The 25,069-nt window shown below is 38.4% G+C and overlaps 2 protein-coding genes across 7 annotated transcripts; both read right to left on the bottom strand.

The window, feature by feature from the left end:
• Positions 1-12,515: 12,515 nt before the first annotated feature.
• Positions 12,516-13,085, bottom strand: LOC142608979 (uncharacterized). The gene has a single exon (XM_075780629.1). It carries the CDS (start codon positions 13,083-13,085, stop codon positions 12,516-12,518), a length of 570 nt encoding a protein of 189 aa, XP_075636744.1.
• Positions 13,086-21,839: 8,754 nt separating this feature from the next.
• LOC142609772 (uncharacterized) lies at positions 21,840-24,053 on the bottom strand. 6 transcript variants are annotated; one of them, XM_075781482.1, is made up of 3 exons: positions 23,706-24,053; positions 23,151-23,217; positions 21,840-22,580 (listed from the first exon to the last, which is right to left on the bottom strand). In XM_075781482.1, the coding sequence occupies exon 3, from the start codon at positions 22,531-22,533 to the stop codon at positions 22,108-22,110; it is 426 nt and encodes a 141-aa protein (XP_075637597.1). In that variant the 5' UTR covers positions 22,534-22,580; positions 23,151-23,217; positions 23,706-24,053; the 3' UTR covers positions 21,840-22,107. The 6 variants fall into 6 exon arrangements, with proteins under 6 accessions (XP_075637597.1, XP_075637599.1, XP_075637598.1 ...); XM_075781484.1 differs by having other exon boundaries at positions 21,840-22,577; positions 23,706-24,047; XM_075781483.1 differs by having other exon boundaries at positions 23,151-23,206; positions 23,706-24,047.
• Between the last annotated feature and the right edge of the window lie 1,016 nt (positions 24,054-25,069).

Genomic DNA, 25,069 nt, shown 5'->3' with positions numbered 1-25,069 from the left:
TTAAGCCTTTTTAGTTTAGTCAAGATATTTTCAGTTATTTCCCTTGTAATCCCCTTACAAATAAGGGTGCATGAAATAATAAGGCTCTATAAGCCATTTATTTTCCAATAAGTTTGATCTTCAATTTAGTCAACAAAGCCTCAAGGTTAAATTCATAGACGAGATTGAGCCACGAAAAGGAGATGCCTATCTACAAATGGTAAAAACTCCATTGACGAGTTCAAATCGTAAAGAAAATCATCAATGGCAAAAAATCTAATGAAGAGTTTAAATCATAAATATGGTAAAAACTCAAATGATGAGTTTAAATCATCAATGGTTAAAACTCAGAAGACGAGTTTAAATCATAAATATGGTAAAAACTCTAATAACGAGTTTAAATCATCAATGGTAAAAACTCAGATGGCGATTTTAAATCATATACATGGTAAAAACTCTAATAATGAGTTTAAGTCATCAATGGTAAAAACTCAGACGACGAGTCTAAACCATAAACATGGTAAAAACTCTAATAACGAGTTTAAATCATTAATGGTAAGAACCATAAAAGTATGTCATTAATGACGAAAACTTCAGGTCTAGATCATACATTCCCAAGGGAAACATCATGTATGACCAAAAGAAACTCAAATGACAAAGTCTAAAGTTATGACGAAAACTTTAAGGTTTAAGTCATAGCTAAACTCCTTGAGCAAACTACATTGGAAAGATTCAACTAAGGCTGAAAGCATGAGTAAAGCTTAAAGTCTAAATAGGGATATAAAAAGTCTCAAAACAAGAGGCACCTACTATTCTTAAAGACGAGGATATAAAAAGCCTCAAAATATGAGGCATCCAACATATTCATTTTCTTTGAGTTAAAGCCTCAAAACAGGAGGCAACCAGAGATTTCAAAAAAAAAAAAAGTGAAAGATATTAAAAGTCTTCATTCATGAAGCAGCGACGACCTCCTCAACATGGCCTTCGTCCATATGAGCCTCGTCCACAGTTCCACCCACAGTAGTATCATCTCCCTCAGCATTAGCAACAGTTTATCCTTCCTTCTCTTTAGTCTCGTCAGCAAGGATCTCATTGTCAATGGCGTAGAAGTCAAGGTTTTCGAAATCTGCCACCTGGCTATGGTGCTTCATCATCCACCTACGAAGAAGCTCGAAATCCTTAAAGTACTAAACGAACTGGAGATCAGAAAAGTGATCAGACTCCGAAAATTTGGTGATCACTTTCTCACGCTCCTTATCTATCCTTAGAAAGGCAACTTGAATCTCTTCGTCCTTTTGAATGACGAGCTTCTTTTCCACCTTTAGCGCGTCTTTGAGCTCCTTCACCTTTTCCTTAGCCTTCGTTGCCTGGTCCATTGCCTTGATCCTTCCTCAATCTCAAGCTTTCAGCCTCAACTGAGTCAACCTTAGAGTTGGTGACCACCACCCTCTCCTCATTGCTTAGATAATCTGTCGTCAAACGCAGGGATTCTTCGAGAACCTGAAGACGAAAGTAGGATCAGAACTTTCAACAAGTGTAAAAACTCAATGAGTAACAAAAGTAACTGAGTGAGATACTTGCACAAGCTTGTGAATATGACGGCTGACCAATTCATGAGAAGGAATGGACAGGAGACCTCTAAGCTCGTCGTCAATAATAACGTTGCGAGCTCATCCAAGGGGCTATGGCAGGGTCTTTCCAAACACTTTTACTAACTTTTACCTTTCCCTTTGGAACGAGTGGTCGGAGGTGTGAAGGTCATTATCTCAAGAGAAGGTGTGGGAGAAGATGGAGTACCGAAGAGACAAAGGGGCATGAGTTTTGTCTTTTCCTTCATCTAGCTTAAGTTTCTTTGATCTTGGGGTAAGCTGGGACAAAGGCTCGTTTTTTAGACTCTTCACATGAGTATACTTGTCTTTGCTATACCTAGTAGTCATTACTGTAAACAAAAAGTCAAAAAGAAGGACAAGTTTTATAGAAAAAAATGAAGAGAAGACAAGTTAAGCATACTATTTTCTTCACGAGCAATCTTCTTTAACACAAATGTAGAGGGTTTGGGTCCAAGGCAACAGTTGTATAAATGACAAGGATCCACCAAATCTTTGATTGTAAGAGAAAATTCTAGAGTAGCTTGAACTTGTCCTTGATAACAGTCTTCCAATTTGGGGTGATCAGAGACTGCAAAACAAATTGAAAAAAGAATTAAAAAAAAAAGAAACTAAAACGATTGGTCTAACAAAAAGGTAGAAGAACGCACCAAGAGAGGGAATTTCCCATTTCCGTAGCAACCACAGGACCTCACCCCACAGGTTGTTAGTCATGGTTTCCCATCCAGATCTAGAAACAAAAAAGTATCGTGATTTTCAGTCACGAAAAGATGTAGGAAAACTACGGTTGATTCTAGACTCCCCACTCCAAGGTAAGAGCTCAAAGTACCCATAATGGGTAGAAGGCTTCAAACGATATAAATAGAGAAACTCATTCAGACTTATCATATCCCCATCATGGGCAGACACCCAGATTAACATGCAACCAATGATCGTCCTCCAAGCATTAGGAATGAGCTGCCCAAGTGCAACGTTAAGAGCAGAAAGAAGTTTCATAATAAAAGGATGAATAGGGAAATGAAGACTACATGAAAAAGCGGCCTCATAGAAGCTCACCTCACCATGGGCAAAGGTGCAAGCTTTCTCGTTTGGACAAGGTAATCTAATGACAGCCCCTCTAGGAAACTAAAATCTTTTCCTTATAGATTTCAGATGTCTCTTCTCCAAAAAGCAAGATTTGGAGAAGGCATGAAAAGGGATTGAAGAGGAAGAGGAAGAGGGTTTTGATGACGATGAGGGTTTGGACACTACAATCTCAAAATCTTTATCAACATACTCATTACTTGAAGACAAAATAGTTTTAAGTTTGCTGGACCAAACTTTGGTATCCCTATACTCTATGGTGGTCATTTCTAAGTGATGAGCAATCAAAGAATGACGAATCAAAGGATAAAAGGTGGTCAACACGGGTCTAAAAGCCCCACAATCTCAAGGTAAAAATAAGCCTACCTGAGGATGATGCACACCAAAAAGCTCTAGAAATACCCCTAATCTAGCAAAGAAGAAAGAAATAAAAGGAGCTTCCTACCTAACAGAAGTAAAATCAACCATTAATGGAGTTTTTGAGAAAATGAGTCCTATCGTATTGAATGTGCAGGAACTTTCTTTTTGAAAACCCTCAGACTTCAAATACAATGCACGGTGAGGAAGAAGAAGAATATGAGAAGTTTTTTCTAAAAAGGGAAGAAAAATCAATGCACGGGAAACATAAAGAACTCCCAGACATACGACTAATATGAAGAGAGAGAGTGGCAATCATTTGGTGGGAATATCGTCTCACATTAAATGTAATGGGATGAGAATCTCGGGGCATGAACAAAGTGACCTGCCAAAAAAGACTTTCCACATTCCTATGCTCGTCCAAACAAAGGACGACAAAGGAACAAAGGGGGCAGTTGACAAGTAGCGTGTAAATGGTCTTCCATGTTTGTAAACTGTCCATGTTAAGGATGGGTAAAAATTATGGATGAGTGTAAGTGCCTAATTCCAGACAACATTCAATGACCAAATGATAAATGAGGACAGAATCGTTACTTCCATCCAATGATGTGCATTCAAATGGCCGTTACAAACGTCAAAAGGCTGGGATTAAGTGGTCATTATTGAGCCATAAATCCTCCAGCTATGGTATTACGTTGGAAAGGCCAGCAGACTGAGCATTTTCTCAGTCTGAGGCTATATAAAGCCAGAAGGAACAGGTAAAGATTCATATTGAACACACACACACAAAAATTGCTCTATAGATTACAAATTTCTAAAGATTTTAAGCTAATTTAAGCATCAGAAGGTTCTTGGCAGGCCCCAAACTGGTGTCATTATCTGCTTAGTGCTTTTTTTGATACGAAATTTCAAGGTCGTCCATCGTACTGACAATGAACATACTGACGAGGCAAAATCACGTTTTATCAGAGAGAAAGGCCCCAAGATCTTATAGCTTCTCCTCCCATTTAGGTAAGATCTGATTGTGTGGTAGGATCTTTGGTTGTGGTATGCATGTTATTTCCATGTAGAGGCATATGAGTGGACTCCATGCAAATCCTACGTGGAGTCTTGGAGTATTGAATTCTCGGGCGCGACGAGCCCTAGGATTGGTGACTCCCTTAGGATTTGTTACAGGTACAAAACCAATGAGTAAGTAGGACTCGTTGGCCCTTTGGGTTGACTGATCAAAAATATCCTCATCAGCTGCCCCCTACTCTATGAGTTGTCGGGGTAGCCAAAGGGTCGCAAAGTATGTCATCATTAAAGCCTTGCCTTGGTGTCGTGTATCATAAATAGAGGTAATTATGTCTTTTGAACTATGTTAAGGGACATGTCGATTTTTGATTTGGGGCCTTAAGCATAGCTATGCTTCGTTTCCCTTGTCATCATTTCCTATAAATAGGTCAATGCCATTATTGTCCCCATTACTCAAATATTTTTCGATTTCTGATCCAGAGCTCATTCGTTAAATCTTTCTTTGTTCGAAAGTTTTCATTACTTCGTTGCTTTTGACAATTCTAGGTATGCCATCTGTCCCTCGTCGGTATTGTTTCACATCCCTGCTTTTCCTTTTACACCATTGTTAGTTATAAACTATGGAGATAGGTTGAGTAGAATCTTAGTTTTCATTTGTCACTTACAGGTAAGGAAATGTTTGGAAATAGTGAAGTGATGAGTGAAAGTTCATCGTCAGTCCGCATGGGTTCGGACGATGATGAGACCAGCCAATCTAGACTCGAGTACATGTCAGATGACTTATTGGTTTCCAAGAGAGTGTCGGTGTTCGATCCGCCCCCTGGGGAGCCAATCCTTCTAGGCGACGTCCTAGAGAGGTTGTTCTCCTTGATGATTGGTCAGTCTGTGACTTCCTAGTTGGAATGACCAAGGATGTGTTCAGTGGGTTAAGGCCTTGTTTCCAGATTCCTGACAACGTGCCCATTAGGAAGGGCCATAGAGGAGAGAAGTATTATACCAGGGGCTCGTCGGATGTGGGCTTTTATGAGGCTACCTTCATAGTATGGCTACAGTTGCCTCTGACCTTCTTACATCATCGGTTAGCAGCCTATATAGGTGTGTCTATTCATCAAATTGCCTCCAATGCTTGGAGGATCTTTATTGAAGCAGAGGTGTTATTGGATCAGCTTAATGGAGGCCATCGGTCTCTAACCCTTGAGGAATTTTTTCATTGCTACAAACTCCAAGAGATTCCCTAATCCAACGGGTTTTACAACTTTGTGTGTTGTCGGGCTACCTTTAGATTGGTATTTGACGTGCTTGATTCTAATCGCCAATGGAAGGCTAGGTTCTTTTTTGTGCAAAGGGTCAATTGGGTATGCCATCCCGACGAATGGGATAGTGTGGGGTCTTTTTATGACCATTCTTGGGGGGTTTTTTGAATAATTCAGGTGAGTCGTCAGTATAAAATAGGTCATCTATTTGGTCTTTTCTGTTGACTTATGCATTTTCTTTGTTTGTTTCAGCCACACTTCGCCCGACGATCCTTCTTGAGCAGGAGGCTTTTTTGGAGAGGGTTTTTGCCATACCTTTCGCGGAGAGGTCTTGGAAGAGGCTCTTTACTTTCGACACTCTTCACGCTTTCTGTGGAGGACACATCCCTTCTGAAGAAGCCCGACGTCTTGATCGAATTTCGAGAGTTCATAAGTATATCATTCGTCAGTTTTATTTTGTTTTAGATCGAATTCCTTACTCGTTTAACTTACTTGTAGATTTCAGAAATAGAGTATTTGAAGAACAAGCAAGCTGTGAAGAACAGGCAAGAAGAGATTAAGAAGGTTGCTACTCTAAGGGTCCAAGGGGGGATTGTCGACCTTGCCCCCTCATGTGTCCAGAAGAGAAAGTATCCGTCGAAGTTTCGTTCGTTGGGAAAGAATGCCACTAGTCCCTCTACTCGTCTGGAACCTCGCGAAGTTGTTGTTGATGCTCCTCGCCACGACATTGGGAAAGGTCTCATGACCTCCCAAGGCCTCATCGCCCCTCTTCCTCTTCCTTTGCTGATGAAGGATAAGGAGTATGCAGTGGATACCGCTCGTTCCATCATCCGGGATGCTGATCTAGACGAATGTTCGGAGCACGAGACCGGCTCTTTAGGTGACTTTGGTCTCTTTGACATGATGAGGGTATGTGGTACTGCCATTGCTTCATCCCTTCTTTTATTTCCTTTCATCAATTTTACCCTTGCTTTGTCCCTTTAGATTTCCTTTCTAATGTATCTGCTCTCCCTTTTTTTTTATTTGTTTGTTAGGGCTTGGTGAGGATGTGGGCTCTGCAGATCCAATGCACTTCGCGGGAGGCGTCGGTTAAGCGTTTAAAGAATCACTTGGAAACTGACTTGGATGCTTTGAAGCAATTCAAGGAGCTTGCTTGGACCTTTAGTCAGGAGGTGATTGAGCTAAAGACCAAGCTTAGTGGGGCTACTCACCAAACAGACAAGCTGATGAAGGAGAATGCCAATCTGAAGATTAAGGTGGCTGCTCTTCATAAGCACGTGGACAATATCAAGGAGGATGCCATTGAGGAGTTCCAAGTGTCCCAACCCTATTTCAATGAGATGGGGTGTTACTATGGGGACGACTTTGAGGAATTTCGTAAGCAGGTTGTTCTCATGTTTCCAAATTTGGACTTCTCCCAGATTCAGATCAGACTTAACGCCTCGACGACTCCTGTTGTAGAACCTGTTTTGGAGGATGTGGAGATTGACAATGAGGTGCTGGAGATGGACGGGCCTGGTGGTATGAGGCCCGACGACCCTAAGGAACTTGATGAACAAGCAATTGACCCAACTTCTAATCCTTAATTTTTTTTTTCCTGTGTAGTTTTCTTTCTTTTCTTTTTATTTAGTCTTGTGTTTGTAACTTAAAAATAGTGATGGTGCCATGTTTTGAGCATAAGTTACTTTTACCCTTTGTTGGCGCTGACATTCATACTTTCAGTTATTTTGTAATGCTTCTTTATGTATCTCATAGCTGTTTTCCTTTATGTTTTGTACATGTGCTTGTGTTCGTTGGTTGGCCTTGTATCAACCCAAATTTTTCTTTAATCGTTGGTTAGGAAGTATTAACTTAGAATGTTGAGTGCCTATTGGCTTTTTTGAGAAAAATATTCTAAAGGTTTGAGTTCGTCAGTTTGCCTTTAGTCAATCCAACTCATTCTTTAGTCATCGGTCCCACTTTTAGGAGGACTTGGTTTGGTTTTAGTCGTTTATTGATTGGTCCTAGAGGGATGAGGATTCGACGCTCATGGGCACCCTTGATCGTCGATCCACCTCGTAGGTAGGACTTTGTTTTTTTAATGAGGATCAGGTGCTTATTGGCATCCTTGACTATTGGTCCACCCCATAGGTAGGACTTAGTTTTTTGATGGGGATTAGGTGCTTGTTGGCATTCTTGATTGTCGATTCACCCCGTAGGTAGGACTTAGTTTTTTGATGGGGATCAGGCGCTTGTTGGCATTCTTGATTGTTGATTCACCCCGTAGGTAGGGTTCAGTTTTTTCATGGGGATTAGGGGCTTGTTGGCATCCTTGATCATCAGTCCACCCCGGAGGTAGGACTTCGTTTTTATTTTTATTTTATGGGGACCATGTGCTTGTTGGCATCCTTAATCGTTGGTCCACCCAGTAGGTAGGAGTTATTTTTTTATGAGGATCAAGTGTTTGTTGGCATCCTTGATCATCGGTCCACCCCATATGTAGGACTTAGTTTTTTGATGAGGATCATGTGCTTGTTGGCATCTCTGATCGTCGGTCCACCCAATAGGTAGGACTTAGTTTTTGATGAGGATCAGGTGCTTGTTGGCATCCCTGATTGTTTGTCCACCCCGTAGGTAGGACTTAGTTTTTGCATGAACATTTCTTCATTGTAGACCATTCTTTCAATAATAATTCCATTAAACTGAATAAAATGCAGATAGCTTGCAAAGTTTGATCAGCTGAAAAACCAGTCTGTCAACGATTTAAACAAAACTTTAAAGAAAAGCGATAACATAAGTTGTTGCCGATGAACTGCTGATAGTATCTTCTGAGGTGCTCAGAATTCCAAGGATGGTGCAACCTTTGCCTGCCGAGTGTCTCCAAGTAGTAGGTACCATTTCTGTTGCAATCAATGATTTTGTATGGTCCTTCCCAGTTGGGTCCTACCTTTCCTTGTGTAGGATCTTTTGTGGCTATGGTCACCTTGCTCAAGACAAGGTCTCCGATACTATAGTATCGAGGTTTGCCCTTGGCATTATAGTGTTCAGCCATGAGGTCTTAGTATTGGCCAGTAGTCACTCTGAACTCATCCAACAGATCTAAGTGAAGATGGATCCCTTCTTCGTTCTTCCCTTTGTCATGGTAAGCTACCTTGTAGATTGCTATTCCCACTTCTGCTAGGATGAAAACCTCACTCCCGAATGCCAAACGGAATGGTATTTCTCTTGTGGGTGTCTGAGTTGTCGTCCTATATGCCCATAAGATACTTGGTAGCTCATCTGGCCATATCCCCTTTACCCCTTCAAGCCGAGTCTTGATTAGTTTGAGCAAGGATTGGTTTGTAACCTCAACTTGCCCATTGGCTTTTGGGTGGGTGGGTGAATAGTAGTGGTTCTTTATTCCCAGTTACTAGTAGAAGTTTCTGAACGCGTCTTTGTCGAATTGCTTTCCATTATCAGAGATGAGGACCCTAGGAATTTTGAATTGGCAGATGATGCTTTTCTGAATGAAATTGTGGACATTTTTCTCCCTGATGGTTACTAGTGGTTTCGCTTCTACCTACTTGGTGAAGTAATCAATCCCTATGACCAGGAACTCGAGTTTTCTCATCGCCATCGTGAAGGGTCCCATGATGTCAAGTCCCCACTGAGCGAAAGGCCATGGGGCGTTCATTGCAGTGAGTAACTCTGATGGTTGCCTTATGGTGTTGTTGAAGTGTTGGCACTTGTCACATGCCTTTACGTAGGATTGGACATCCTTCTACATGGTGGGCTAATAATACCCTACTTGTACAAGCTTATGTCCCACACACCCTTTCATGGACTTCCCTCATGATGTAGTCTGCTTTGTCGAAGATCAAACACCTTAGGTATGGTCGTGAGAAACCCCTTTTGTATAATACGTCTCTTATTAGCATAAAGCGTGATGCCCAAACCTTCATTCTTCGGGATGCATTGTGGTCTTATAGAAGTGTCCCATTCTTAAGGTAGGAGATGATCAGAGCTGTCTAATTAACACCTGCTGGTATCACCTGTATCTGTAATTCCTCAATGGCAGGGGAGTGTTGGGTGAAGGATCGTACTTGACGACCAATAGTCATGTGTTCAGCAAATGCGGCCTTGGCCAATTGATCAGTATGTTCATTTTATTCCCTTGGGACATGTATGAATTCTATTGCAAAGTCTTGATTCGTCTGACTCTTGACAAGGCTGAGGTATTTCTTCATCTGTTCTCCTTTGGCTTTGTAGTCTCCATTGATGTGCTCAATGATAACATGGGAGTCGCTATGGATGATGATTGATGAGGCCCTAGCCACTTTGGCTAAGTCGAGTCCCAGGTTATCATTGTTGGTCATCGGGAACTATAGTCGGACGGTGCATTCTATGACGTCCCCTTCGAGAGTTTGTAGGACTACCTTAATGTTAGGATGTGTGCCCTTAAATCTTATTGTATGATGCTATGTATGACATTATGTATGACTTAATGTTATAATTAATAAAGTTGTTTTATTATTATCTAAAATAATGGTAACATGAATATTTGGACATTATCATATAGTCCATGAGATGCATAATATGTGATTTATGTGAAAAGTCACAGAAGATATAAATCACAAGTTCTTTGTAAAATCAAAATTATAGTTCGTAGTCAGTGTTGAAATTGGGCATTTCATCTGTGAAGACTATAACGTATCAACTAAGATGATTTCTCTTGATCATGGAAGTGGAGACTTCTAGTTGATATGTTGATATGTTTTAAGAGTTAAGACATATTGAACAGGACCGCTGTGAGATTTATTATTCTCCTAACGACTGTCAAATGAATAATAATTTTCACAACTTCTATTTGCATGAACTCTTAATCCTGAGAGAATAATGGACCTGATCATAAGGTGTAGGTTGCTTTGATTATTAGGAGTGAGATCTAAAGTCAGGAGTGAGATTATGAACTCTTAACACTAAATGGGCAGCCACGTTTAGTGTTGATGGAACATATATTCTCAAGATGGAATTCATAATCTCTTAACGGAGATATAAAATATTCTCTTGAGATAAGTTTATATTCATGACTTTGTATTACTATGAATATTTTATGAAGGGGTTGCATGTATAATAAAATCTTGGGATATAATTTATTAATAAGGCCTAGAGTGCAATTATATTTATATAGTGGTATTAAATATAATTAATGGTAACTTTGGACTTGTTAAGAATTGACAGAAAAGCCCAAGGTCCATTGGAGCTAGTGTCTTATTGCTCCCTTGTGGTCCCACCTCAAGCTACACACTAAAGCTCAATTAGAAAGGCCCAATAGGCCAGCCCAATTAAATAATCAGTTAGATATAAAGGGAGAAACATACATAATTTATTATGAGATTAGAGAAAAAGAGAGACATCATTGTGAAATGGTGTGTATGTGTGAGTGAAGCCACTCAATTATTCTCTCTTGGAAACTGATTGAGAGACCACACTTCTTGGGCGTAAAGTGGAATTAGAGTGAAGATTAAAAATGTTTCCAAGTACTTTTAATATTTTGTTTTGAATTTTACCACACTAAGGTACGCTATCTTGTTCTTAAATTCTGAAATTTACATAGTGCATGTTATCAATCATGAATGAAATAGATCTATTTTTGTTACTTCCGCTGTGTGTTTTGTATGAGATACAAAACCATATTTTCCAACACTTGATCCCTCCAGCATGTTTGTTGGACGATCCGTCTATTCTGACCCTCCATAGGGCTACCCTTAAGCCTTTGGCTTCGTTCATTGTAAATTTACGACGAAGTCAAATAATGCTTGGGCTTTGATTGCAGTCCTTGGGCGATATTTCTTGTCGAACTTGCTCAACTCTATCGCTTACAAGACCAATCGTTCAGCTGCCTTCGAGTTGTTCATTGCCTTACGAAGGGGTTTATCCATTTGGACCACAATGATATGTGCTAGGAAGTATGGCCTAAGCTTGTGGGCTGTTGTGATCAGAGTGAAGGCCAACTTCTCCATGAGGAAATATCTTTCTTTTGCTCCCCTAAGCGCTCAGCTAGTGTAGTATATGGGCAATTGCACGCGATCCTCCTCTAGGAAAAGAGCTGAACTAACGGCTGTGGGGGATATGGCCAAGTAGAGGGAATCTCTTCATCGGGTTTGGATGGACTTAGGAGTGGTGGGGATGCTAGATATGCCTTGAGCTCCTTAAACGCTCTTTGGCATTCGTTGGTTCACTCAAATGCCCTCTTCAAGACCTGGAAGAATCGTAAGCATCTATTTATTGCTCACGCAACGAACCTATTGAGAGCTGCGACTCTTCTGTTCAGGCTTTGTACCTCCTTGGCTGTTTCTAGGGGGGTCATTTCTAGGATTTCTCAAATTTTATTAGGATTGGCTTCGACACCCTGTTGGGACACCATGAAGCCGAGGAACTTTCTTGACGACACCCTCATCACGCATTTTCTGGGATTGAGCTTCATACCACAACGTCGAAGGGTTTTGAACATCTCTTCAAGATCGTTTAGGTGGTTCTTTTCTTCTTTGCTTTTCACTAATATGCGGTCCACGTATACCTCAACGTTTTGTCTGATCTGCCGGACGAACATCTTGTTCACAAGCCTTTGGTACGTTGCTCTTGCATTCTTCAATCCGAATGACATGACCTTGTAGCAGAAAAGTCTTTGACTTGTGACGAATGAGGTTTTCTCTTGATCAGAATCCTCAAGCTTGATCTGATTTTAACCAGAAAAGGCGTCCATGAAGCTCAACAATTGGTGCCCAGTCGTCAAATCCACAAGGAGGTCGATCTGTGGGAACGAGTAACTGTCTTTTTGACAAGCTTTGTTCAGGTTGGTGAAGTCCACACAAATTCTCCACTTTCCATTTACGTTTTTGACCATTACCCCGTTGGCCAACCATTCGGGGTAGTAGACTTTTCTAATAAAACTAGCATCCAATAGCTTTTGAACTTCTTCGGCTATGGCCTTGTCCCTTTCTTGGTCAAAGACCTTTTTCCTTTGTTGAATAGGAGGGAAGGACGGGGAGACGTTAAGCTGATGGACCATAATCTTTGGATCGATTCATAGCATATCCTTATGGCTCCAAACAAAGATGTCCAGGTTGCCCTTTAGGAAAAGAATCAACTTATTTAGGATCGAAGGGATGGTTTGTGTGCTGATGCGAGTGATCCTATTCAGGTGCTCTTTGTCCAGAGAGAAGTCTTCAAATTCCTCCATCGGTTCTACATTCACTTGTTACTCCTCAATGTTCATGGTAGTCAGTTGTTTGTCCATCTCTAGCATGGTTATGTAGCGCTCTCGAGCTGCTATCTGGTCTCCATGGGCCTCCCCTATCCAGCATTCCGTTAGGAACTTTAGCAGCAAGTGATATGTAGACATAGTTGCTCTCCATGCGTTAAGCATTGACTGCCCAATTATGACATTGTTGGCTAATGAACAATCTATTACCAAGAAGGTGACATCTTTAGTGATTTTTTTAGGATAGGTGCCAATGGTGACTAGTAAGGTGATGGATCCGACGGGCAAGACCTTCGTTCCACTGAACCCTACTAGAAGGATGTCTATTGGTATGAACCACTCCCTACTCATCCTCATTTGTTGGAAGGCCAGGTAGTAGAGGATGTCAGCTAAGCTTTCGTTGTTCACTAGGACCCGTCGGGTGTTGAAGTCTGCTATGGACAGACTGATTACTAGGGCATCGTCATGGGGATGGTGGAGTTCTTGCTCTTCAGTGAAATTGATTACCAGGTCATCAATCCAAGTCAGTTTGGGTAGACGACAGTTGAGCTGGACATTTTGTACCATCTGTAAGTAGGTCTTCCTTACCTTTCTTAAGGAGCCCACCACTGCGCTTCCCCCTACGATCACTCTTATTTCTCCAAGTGAATCCTTAGGTTGTTCTTCCTCCCGTCAGTTCAGCTCCTAGTCCTTTGGTGGGTTCTCTCCTGCCCTTTCCCAACCTAGGAACTACTACAATTTTCCTTACTTGATGAGGGCTTTTATTTGTTACTTTAGGTTATAACACTCAAAGGTGTCATGCGAATGATCTTGATGGAAGCGACAGTGCGTATTCCTTGGCCTTTTGTTTGGATCGCCCTTTAAATTATCAGGCCATGTCAGTGCAGGATCGTCCCTAGTTTGCATTAGGATCTGATTGGGCAGAGTGTTTAGTGGAGTGAAGTTGACAATTCGGCCTGGCGGAGGCCTCGACCTTTGTTCATCCCTCTTGTTGTTTGTTCGGGCTGCCTTTCTTCCTTTGTCTAGATGGGGATTTTCATGCTTCTTTTACTTCTTCGACTCGCCCCCTTTAGCAATCATGGCATCTTCAATGTTCATATACTTCGTGGCTCAGCACAGCATGTTGGCCATGGTCTTCGGATCATTCTTGTAAATAGAGAATAGGAATTCTCTTGATCGAAGTCTATTGGTAAAAGTTGTGACTAGAACCTTGTCGTCTGCTTCGTCGATCAGGAGTGCCTTTTTGTTGAACCGGGTGATGTATGCAGGAGGCTTGTCGAGGATCTCTTGTACCATTTTCCTTCGATGAAATGCGTGATGAAGAGTCCATTCAGTTCCTTAAAGGTTGAAACGGAGTTAGGGGCTATCATGTTGAACCATACTCGGGCTAGTCCTTTAAGTGTGGTGGGAAAGGCTCTGCACATCATCTTGTTCGGGACTCGTTGTAGGTGCATAAGGGTTTTGAATGATTCCAAGTGGTCGAGGGGGTCTTTCGATCCATCGTATGCTTCTACTTGTGGCATCCTGAACTTGACTGGGAGGCAGAAGGATGTGATTGGGGCTGTGACAGGGGAGTCGGTACGATGGACTAGTTCGTCCAAGCTAGTGGATACCTGACCTTTCATGGCACTCATCATCATGTCCATCTTCTCTTTCATTACTTGTATCTCTTGTGCCATGCGCAATATGCCAACGTCAGTTTGGAGGGACGACTAGTGTCCTACTGGTCTCGCCTACTGGTGGCATTGCTTTCTTCTTGGTTGTCCCTTTCCTGGCGATCGTCTGTCAGGGGACGGTCATTGTTGCGTTTGCCCTTGTCCTATTTGTCATTCTGATTATTCGGTTCCTGTTCATTCCGCTGCTCTAACTGTCGCTCCAACTTGTGGTTCTGTTGGGTTAGCTGTTTCAACTGCTGTAGTGAGGGTTTGCAAATTTCTTTCCAATGCACTGGGTGGGTTCTCGGTCTCCTAGTTAATGGTGGCCATTGATCGTGTCAGGACCATGCAACTCTTTGTCCTTGAACAGTGATATGGCTTATCACTCGTTCCCATAAATGGCACCAACTGATGATGCACAAAATCGTCAGTGAGTTGATCGTCCACACACATGCCAATAGGTGTACTTAAAGAACAAAAAGAGAGAAAGAACCTATAGAGCACCAATAGGGTGCTGGTTAAAGACCCTCCAAAGGTTAAGTCAATGATAGAAGAACCTCTACGAACCCAAGAATACAAGAACTAGGGAGAATTCACGTATTTCAAGAAGATTAGGGTTTGTTGTTTATATAGTAGCGACTTGAATCCCTTGATTCAGGGAGAGTTTCCTTATAGAGAGAAAGGTCCCAAGATCTTAGGGCTTCTTTTCCCATATAGGGAAGATATGATTGTGCGGTAGGATTTTTGGTTGTAGTGTGCAAGTTATTTCCTTATAGAGGCATATGAGTGGACTCCACGCAAATCTTGCATGGAGTCTTGGAGCTTTTGATCGTCGCCAAGGGGATTGGATCGGCAACCTACCTAACCCAATGAGCCCTAGGATTGGTGACTCCCCTAGGATTGGTTACAGGTACAAAATCGATAAGTGGGACTCGTTGGTCCCTTGGGTTAGTTGATCAAAAATATCCTCATCAATGATGATGTCTGATTTCAAGTAACTTGTATAAGAAGCTTTTCAAAAAATGTATTGAACTAAGGAAAAAAAAAAACATATAAATTATCCTCTAAATAACTTAATGGGGTTAAAGCATGAAGAGACAGTTTTTACTTTTTAGTGAAGGAAGCATTAGAGATTAGGCTGAATGGAGCCAATAAATTGGCTAAAAATTATAAGGATGAAAATGTCCCACTTGAAGAGAAAATCAAGACCTTAAGGTAGTGTTTGGTACAGTAGATTTTAGGAAGGATGAAAAAAAAGGGGAAAAAATGAAGAATGAAAACTTTTTGAAGGATGTTTGGTTGAGAGAGTGGGAGTGGAAAATGATGGTGGGGCCCACCAAAAATTTCTCTCCAAAATGGAGAAAAAACTTGGTGGGGGAAAATCTTATAAGTGAAGGACAAAAATGCCCATGTGCAAGTTGCACATGGGCTTCTTCAGTACTTTTTTTTTTTTTTTTTTTAATTCCAATTTTAATGAGTTTTTTTATTTTTTATTTTTTATTTTCTTTCCTGGGCTTCAGTACCCTTGTTAAGTGTTTCTTTTTTTTTTTCATTGTGTGGGCCTTTTTTGCAAGTGTCGGGTTAGGCTGCCTGCTGCAACACTAGGCCCAAGGAGTTCTGGATCAGGGAGTTAGGACCGGTCCAAGAGCAAACCTTCTTGGTTCGACTTGCGCACAAGCAATGCTCCTGTTGATCAAGTTTTGGCTACATGTCCATGGCAGGCAGAACTGTTATATTAACTATGGTTGACAGATATAATAATGATAGTGATAGAAATTCCTTTAGGATTCAAATAAAATAAACAATGGGCTTTGATAAGGGGTACCTGTTTTACAAAACAACAATAAAATGATAAGTATTGAATGAACAACAACAAGCTTATTAAAGGAAGTAAATATCAGCCTGCTGCGTTAAATTACTGCCAAGTCTAAGTCAAAAAGGGGAACCACCTCTTTAATGCGACTAATCTCTTATGCAAGGAGAAATTAGCTGCTTTGAAGGGGCGGGCCTAAATGACTTGTGTTTTGCAAAGTCCTTTTCTGTTATTAGAGAGCATGAGTTGAAAAGGGAGAGGGAGATTGACCCATTCGGTGCATGTCTGCCACTCAGTTCTTTCTGTTTTGTTTTGCTTCTTCTTTCTGCTTTTTTTTATCCTTACTATCTTTTCGTTTTTTACTCTCCTTTCTTTCCTTTTTCTTTTCTTTTCTCTTTTCTTCTCATTTTCTTACTCTCACTGTTCTTATGATTCTCACGATTATAACCTAGAGGTTGTCGTCCCTCTGCCGTGCACAGCAAAGGTCCCTTATATAGGGCCAGTTGTGACAGGTTTTTACCATTTTAGCCCTTAACCATTTTTTGTCTAGTGTGGGTGTCCTTGCCGACCATCACTGACTGGTCAGTGGCCCAGCCTGCACTAGCCGCACCTCCCCACCTCACTAGACAAAGAAGGATCTTTTGTTTTCTTGCTTGCCGTGGCATTCTTACCTACCACGGTGTAAATACTCTCCTTCTCTCCGTCCTTCATGGCATGTACCTAGTGGTTCCAACTCAACTTTACCTCTTTTGGGTGGTATGCCATCCCAGCAGGACATTGCCTCCAAAAGAGCTTGAGCAGGAAACACAAAAATGGGTCTTTCCCCCTCCCCACCGCCAAATCATACCCTCTTACTTCTGACCCATGACCTCACCGTTTCCTGTATTGGCTGGGTACAGGCCGGTGGTGCCTGGGTCTTGCGCGTGCTTTACCTCCATGCTTATCCAAGTTCTGCCTGCTACTCATGTGTCTACCGCGGTCTGAAAGTCAATTTGCCCCGTCTGCCGTTCACTTTTAACTTCTTATGGCGTGGGCTACTTTACCTAACTTTGCATTTATGATTTGCTTCTCTTAGGGGCTGGGCCTTGCCAGTTTGTGGGCAGTTCTTATGCTCCCAGCCCTTGTTATTTGTTTCCTACCGCATCCCACTATTATGCCTGCCATGAAGTTTGTTTAACCCAAGTCTACTAGGCCTTTCCTTGGCTTTTCTATTTATTCTTTTTCTAAAGGCCCAATAAACTCTTTGGGCCCTTTACTAGTGGGCTCCTTCGTCCCACCTACTTTCCTTTGGGCATCCTTGACCCGTTTACTTTTTTGGGGCATCCTTGGCCCTTTTTCCAATTCTATACTTCCCATGGGCTTTTGCTAACTCCTTGGGCTTCCTTGGCCCAAGTGCTTCTTACTTCCTTCTTAGGGCTCATGGATTCTCCATTGCCCTTTACTTTCTTTACTTACATTGCTTCGGGCCTGCCGTGACAGCCATGACCCATTCTTGCTTTTCTACATCCATATAGCTCATGAGTTTGTTATTTCTTTCTTCCGGGTCTTCTTAGGCCCACTTACTTCTTCAGGGCCCATTTGCTTGCTTTATGGACTCATGATCCATTATTCCTGTCACTTGGGCTTAATGACATTTTCTATCCAACTTTTCTTCTGCCCACGTCTTTGGGTTTTTCCTCCTACTGGGCATTTAAAAATGAGCATCTACACTCATCCAGTTTATTTTTTAGACGCCATTTTTTTTCTAGACATGATTTTATTTTTTAATAAATTTGGGTGATTGGATTTTTTTTGGATGTTTGTTACTTTTTTGTTTCAATTAGACACAATTTTTTAACAATGGTATATGAGTAAATTTATACAAACTCACTTTTTCCATCCGTTCACTTTTTTCACTCTCAAGCAAAAAAAAAAAAAAAAGAAATTGAAATCTTTTCCATTCTCTCATTTTTTCATCCTCCCGCCATTTTCTATCATCCTACTTTTCCACTCCTCCAACCAAACAGAACCTAAAAAATTAGCTTAAGAAGTAAAGAACTCAATTGAAAAGTTTTCCATAAAAAAACCCTGGTCAAATGCTTAACTTTAAAAGAATCTGGTAATGACAAGATGGACTTAGGATACATAGAAATGGGATCTTCTATCCCATTAGTTCGTCAAACAGCTAATTAGTTGCTGCAACCTTCATTGCAGGAATTCTATTTTTTCTATTAATTTATAGGTAATTTCTTAGGTGGCATCTATGATGGAGCCTATCAATGGCTGTCTTTGTTAATTTCACCATTATGTATATATAAAGCTTGGAGGGAGGGAGGGAGTTGCCATAAAAAGGTAGCAAAGGGACATAGAAATTAACTTGCTCCTGAGTCCTGACTATCCTGTCAAAAAGAGAATAAAGGAACAGTCTAAAAAGGGTTTTCAATTTTACAACACTAGCATATCTCATAATCAAAACAAGGGTAGAAGTGGGAGCAGATGGTAAAAATAGAAGCAGCAATAGGTTAGCTTGTTCATTCTTCCTCATGCCCCACCAAATCCAACTTCATGCGCTAAAGAAAATAAATAAGAGTATTAACAAACGAAATTTTTTGAAAGAAACTCCAATTAATGAGTGTATGAATAGCCAGTTGAACATCTTAACACTTACAATGTACGCCTGCACAAATAACAATGCTCACATCTTCCCAAAAACATGCATAATAAATCTAAAATGACATAATTAGTAAGGCCAAAATGGCCATATATCATTGGATGAAAAAATATATATGAATTTATCACTATTTGTAAAATATTTAACAATTTATCATCTTTTTAAAACTCAATTTTGTGAAAATCAAGTTTTTTATGGTATTTGAAACTCGAATACTATGGAAAACTCAATTTTCACAAAATCAAGTTTTAAAAAAGTAATAAATTGCTAAATATTTCGTAAATAATAGTAGATTGCAAAATATTAAAAAAAAAAAAAGAGTAGTATTTGAACATTTTTACCTTAGTCTTAGTAATTGGTTAACAGTTGAACAAAAAGGAAAGTTACCAACCCTTTGTAAAGATATTTGATAAATTCACCTCATTTAAGCTATAATACATACATATATATATATATATATATATATATATATATATATATATATATATAACCTCTTATGCCAAAAATTTGGCGTCTGAAGTAGACTCATACTTTGCGGCTTTTGAAGTTTGGACAATAATTTTTACTTCTTCAGCCTTCCAATGCCACGACATTCCTCCTTCACAATAAGCAATGTTTCTAGTCTCTACTGCTCATCACCAAACCATCTAGACTACATTCTGCAGCACGGTTCTATATATATATATATAATATTATTTCGCAAGTGCCTTCAACATAATATGTTCATGTGTAAGAGAAGCACCTTGAACGGTAGTGAATGCCTTCAACCTCATATAGTACCTTTACAGTTACATTCACATTTAAGCCTCAAATGCCTATTTTTGTCACAAAACATTCTTCAAGGTTATATTATTATTATCGTTGTTGTTGTCAGTATCATTTTCTTTTTGACAGCAACATCGAAGGCACTAGACAGCATAATCAATCAATATATATAATTTAATTTTCTACTTTAACAGAGTTTGTATTTATATTAAAGTATTAGATCACTGCGCACTTTGGTGTATGGTGGTCACTCCATAAGCATAAATGGTTGTGAAGTGTGGGGAGAAAGGGTCGGAATTCAAGTTCAAGTCTCCAAGAAGGAGTTTTCATACATATACACTTAAATTAAGCTAGAGTAGAAATTTTATCTTGTATAAAAAATATATAAAATTTAGTTTTCTACTTTAACAAAGTTTGTATTTATATTAAAGTATTAAACCACTGTGCACCCTTAGTGTGGTGGTCACTCCATAAGCATAAATGCTTGTGGAGTGTGAGGACAATGGCCGGGGTTCAAGTCTCTAGGAAGGAGCTTTACACACATATACACTTAGATTAGGCTAGAGTAGAAATTATACCTTGTATAAAAAAATAAAAAGTATTAGTTCATTGAATTAGCTACTAGAGTAAATGCATATATTAATTATCTATTGTTGTGCATTAATTATTTATATTAAATGAATTTATATGATTATTTTTACAAACTCTATATAGAAAATAATTTTTAGTTGGAATAATAATAATAAATTTAGAATATAACATTCTTACTCATGTTTAGTTGTTTTGACATAAAAATTTGTGGATTCACTAAAATTAATCTTAATTCTTTAAATTTTCTAACCCTTTTGTGTGTATGTGTGAGTACGCGTGCGCACGTATGTGTGTGTAGAACTAACACTGTAGTACGTATTTTATGTAGTTAGAAAGATTACTAATATAATAAATATGTTTATTTGTTATATTAATTATTTTAAGCACAATGGAATTTCATCTAAGATTTATATGAGAAATAATTAGTTTTTTTTTTATGTGAGAAACAATTGATTTGAAATATGGCATTTTAACTCAAATTTAGTTGTTTTTGCAACAATTGAAAGCATGTCCAACAAAAGGGGAATTTTTTTTTTTTTTTTTAATAACACAATCAACAATGTTAAAAAGAAAAAAAAGTGTAGGATATTAGCATTTTTTAGTAGGCATGAAACATGTCTATCTATATTAGCTACTATATCATGCAAATTTCAATTTGTGATCAAATCACTATACTACTCTTAGTGTATTTCTATTTTGTTTATATATAAAATAACTAAAGATTACAATTTTTTACAATGAAATTTATTGAAATATTTTTGTTTATACATCGATAGTTGGAGGAAGGGATTTTTATCATGAATGTTTTTATTGAAAATTGAGGTGCTAATTAATTAAGTTACAAGATTTTTGGTACAACTTATCAAAATATTGGAGAAAACTAATAATAAATTGCACTGCACACCTCCTTAGCATCCTAGATATGCGTTTGTCACCATCCTTAAATAGACACTACAAAAGGTTGCACATTCTATTATATTCATATTTCCTAGGCATTGACTTCCCTTATTTTCAGTATTTCAAAACAAAAGTAAACCAAAAATAATATAGATATAAGAACTAAAAACTAGAAAGCATGTCTAAAATCAGCCAGATTCACCAACCAATAATCTACCCAAAGCATGTTTGATCATCAACATGTTTGCTCCAATTTTTGGGGAAAGTTGATATAAGTTTTCTAATATACATGAGATAACTATCATACACATTTTTTTATAAACATGAGATGTCTACCGCATTATATGCTCAGAAGATATACTTCAACTATTTCACAATGCAAATTACATCTATTTTACAAAATGGGCAGCACAGTAATGCAGAAAAAGTATTAAAAGCCGAAATTAAGATGAAAAAGAAATGCATAATTCTCATTAATTACCTCATTCCACTTGTTGGGAGTATTCAAGGATCCCGTGTCATCAATGAGCAACAGGAGTTCATCCCTGAATAGGTATTTGTCTACAATTCGTAGGACATTATCAATGCCTAATGTAGCATATTTGGTTTAGCATTAAAGATTATGTCACAGCAGTCCATTACAAGAGCCACATCTTTGATCAATGCTTCAGTTTGCCTTGTTAACTCACAACATTTCTCCTCTCATTTCCAGTTCCAAGCCTTCAGTTTTATTCTCCAAGCCCTAACCTGCATCAAAGCACTTATTGCTGCTGCTGCAGCATTTAGGATATAGTGAAAACCCAAGTCCTGTTATATTATAACCAATTTGTTGACTTCCCTCAAATGTGCTAATTCATTATACACATCTGGCCAATTTTTGTATAATTTCATATTAACATAGTTAGGAAAAAATTTGTTGGCAAGGGGAAAAGAAGCTTTTCTTGTCACTCTTAACAGAAGGCATATAGCACAAAACTAGCAAATATTTTTCGAAGCTGGTAGCTCCATGCAAAATTCTGGCAGTAATCTGTTCCAAAACATTACCATAAAAAATTTCCATTAAGAGGAATTAGAACTCGGATATTACAAAAAACAAAAAACATATAGCAAAGGAATTACAGGAAACCATACGTAAGTTAACAATGCCTTGCCCCATACAAAAGATTTATCCAGCAATGGAAAGGTAGGTAAAGAACCATCATAATAGCCAATCCAAGCTCACTTGCACTCAACACCAGCTTCAGCAGCCCTGCGAGGCTTGTTTTTTCTCCTACTTCCATTTTGCCGGAATCCAACTGACTTTGTTGAATCATCGGGACTTGACTTTTTTCCAATGCCATTCTCCCCTCCAACTGAACTGATATTTTCTTTTACCTGAGCAGACCTCTTCCTCTTCCGTCCATTCTCTATGGTATTCTGATTTTTCATATCCTTTCTAGAAATATTAGCTTTAGCATCCTCTCCATCTTCTACTATCTTGTCAGTGTTTCCTTCCTCCTCTTCTTCTTCGATTTCATCCTTTAATGGTTTTTGAGGCCTTCCTCTTCTCCTGTATGCTGGAATTTTTTCCTCTTCACCGCTTCCAGGATCCTCACGAGAGGCAACAGCATTTTGCTTCTTCCCCTTTCCTCTACCTCTACCCATAATAAAGAAGCTCCCCAAAGAGAATTTTGAACAACTCAAAAGGACTTCTGCAAAGTCAAGTGGCCAAACTTAGTCCTGAATTTAAATTTAGTAACTGAAATTGCAAATTTTAAAAGATGGCAAAATTAATACATTCCATTTTCCACAGCCAAACAAAATTCCAGTCATGCTAACGATGTAGTTAACAATGGCATTAGTTGACATATAACCAACAGCCTTTTCAGGAAGAGGACATATCCTCAGCCTTACTAATAACGAAGGGTGAACAACTTTACAAAGAGCCTCGTGGCCTCAAAAGCCTTACCCAGTTCTCCCATGATGAAAGGTTCGAAACCCACTCACCCATTTGTTTAAGCAATTAAAGGAAGAATTTTTTTTTTTCTTTTTCTTTTTCTTTTTCATTTTGAAATTTACATTTACTCATAAAAACATAAAACTCTATATTTTACCCTATATTTGGCTGATGAGAAAGCCAAGGAAAAGAAGAGAAAAGAAAAAGAAAATAAATTAAACTTCAATGAATTCTATAAAATCCATTCAGTGGATGTTATGTTTCTGAGCTCCTATATAACAGAATTTATATATTCATTAATTGGTTGGCTTCCCAATTTTACAACCTTTTCAAGGCAGCCAATTTAAGCCAAACATCAGTAGAGTCCAGCCCACTGCAAACCTGGGACACCACTGGCAACAAATATATCATGAACAGAAAAAAAACAAGTGATAAATAACCCAAACCAGGCTCTTTATAGAAACATATTCAACTCATCCTCCCATATGAAGAAATCAGTAGCCAAACAAACAAAAGCAACCCATGCTAACATCATATGAACACTAACTAGAAGCAAAGAACATCAATAATCCTCAGTTTAGCTGCTGTGAAATCTGAGTGAAAGAAACCAAGAACAAAACTGTAAATCCTATGTCTAGTGTTGTTTTGGTTTGCAAAAAGTGAGATGCTCATCTAAACTAAACCCAATGGTTCTCAGTGAAGTACAGGTCACTCTTTCCTAAGTTCTCTGACAATGAGAAACCTATAATCAAAAATAGTTTTCTCTCCCTACTTATTCTCAGAAAAGAAAGAAAGAATTAACCTTTTCTGCCAAACTTAAAAAGAGAACATATATCCCTTCCTGTAATATATGTTGTATACACAGAGCTATGAAGCTGACCTCATAAAAAATCCATTTTCTGCATCTGAAAGACAAATCCCACTTCTCAAAATCTGATTACCTATCAATAAACCATTAAAACCTCAAAAAAAACAAGTGGGTTAGTTTCTGTTGACGGTTTCAAATGTGAAGTAGCAGAGACCAAAAAGTGGTGGAGGCTATATCTGAATGAGAACTTAAAAAAGACCCAGATCACAAAATGATTAGACTATGAGAGGTATTAGCGTAAAGATTGATGCTTGAGGAGATTTATCATAGCCATAGAGGGTGAAGAGCTTAGCTATAAAGAGAAGAAAGGAAAAGAGGCAGAAACTAGAGAGAACTGAATTAAGAAGCAAACTGAAGTAGAAATAAAATGGTTGAAACTTGAAAGTTGAAACTTAAGTAAAAAAAAGGATTTTTTTTTTTTTTTTTTTTGGGGTCCACCTCTCAAGGTCGAGGATCCTAAGGGAAATTAGTAAACATGTGTGGTTAAACTCAACATGGAGAGGTTTTTTTTTTTTTTATAATTTTTTTTTAACTACTGTTATCATGATTTATTATTATTGGTGTATAATAAAATTTTAAATGTGGTATTAGTGCATAAATGAAGGACAAAATTTTGCTACAAATGTAGTTATAGCCAAAAACTAAAGATCAATAATTATGTTATGAATCAAATGTTTAAATTTAAAATTTTTGTAATATAAATTATAAATAAATAATAAGTTTATGAATCAAATAGTAAATAATATTTGATTGGCACAAAATTTAATAAGTATATTAAGAACATAAACGACATACAATCTAACAGTTAGATTTTTAAAATATACGCTAATGTTAATTTTTTTAGTAAGATTTTAGTTATTAACTATAATAAAATTTGTAACCAAACTTTGTTGCTAAATGAAATTAACCTTGTTCTAATTATAACATATTATGTTAAAGTTGTAAAGAAAATTGTACATCTAACATTATTCAAAACTAAAATATAGAATTGAATAGTCATAATTTGTTTGGATGTACTTTGTTTATTGTTTATATATTAAAAATTCATTAAAAAAGAATATGAATTTTTTATATATAAAACCCACTAAAATAAGCTCAAAAATACAAAATTATGCTTGCCAAATGCATACTATAATCTAGAATATATTATTATTATTATTTTTGGGAGGAAAAGTCAGGGGAAAAAAGAAACTTGACAATGATATCATCATATCACCACTATTTTTGAACAACCAAATTAGTACTATTTTAAAGCTTCTAAAAATTCTTCCGTTAAAATTAAAAAAAGAGAAAAAACGATTTTGCTAGAGCAGTAGTGGTTGTACTTTGTCCTTGGTCAGTAGTTTACAGTGCAGGGCTAGTAGAGTATCTCTGCT

This window comes from Castanea sativa, chromosome 9 (assembly GCF_040712315.1).
Source record: "Castanea sativa cultivar Marrone di Chiusa Pesio chromosome 9, ASM4071231v1".
Classification (NCBI taxonomy): Eukaryota; Viridiplantae; Streptophyta; class Magnoliopsida; order Fagales; family Fagaceae; genus Castanea; species Castanea sativa.
Note: the sequence above shows the minus strand (reverse complement) of the source record. Positions and strands in the feature narration are given on the sequence as shown.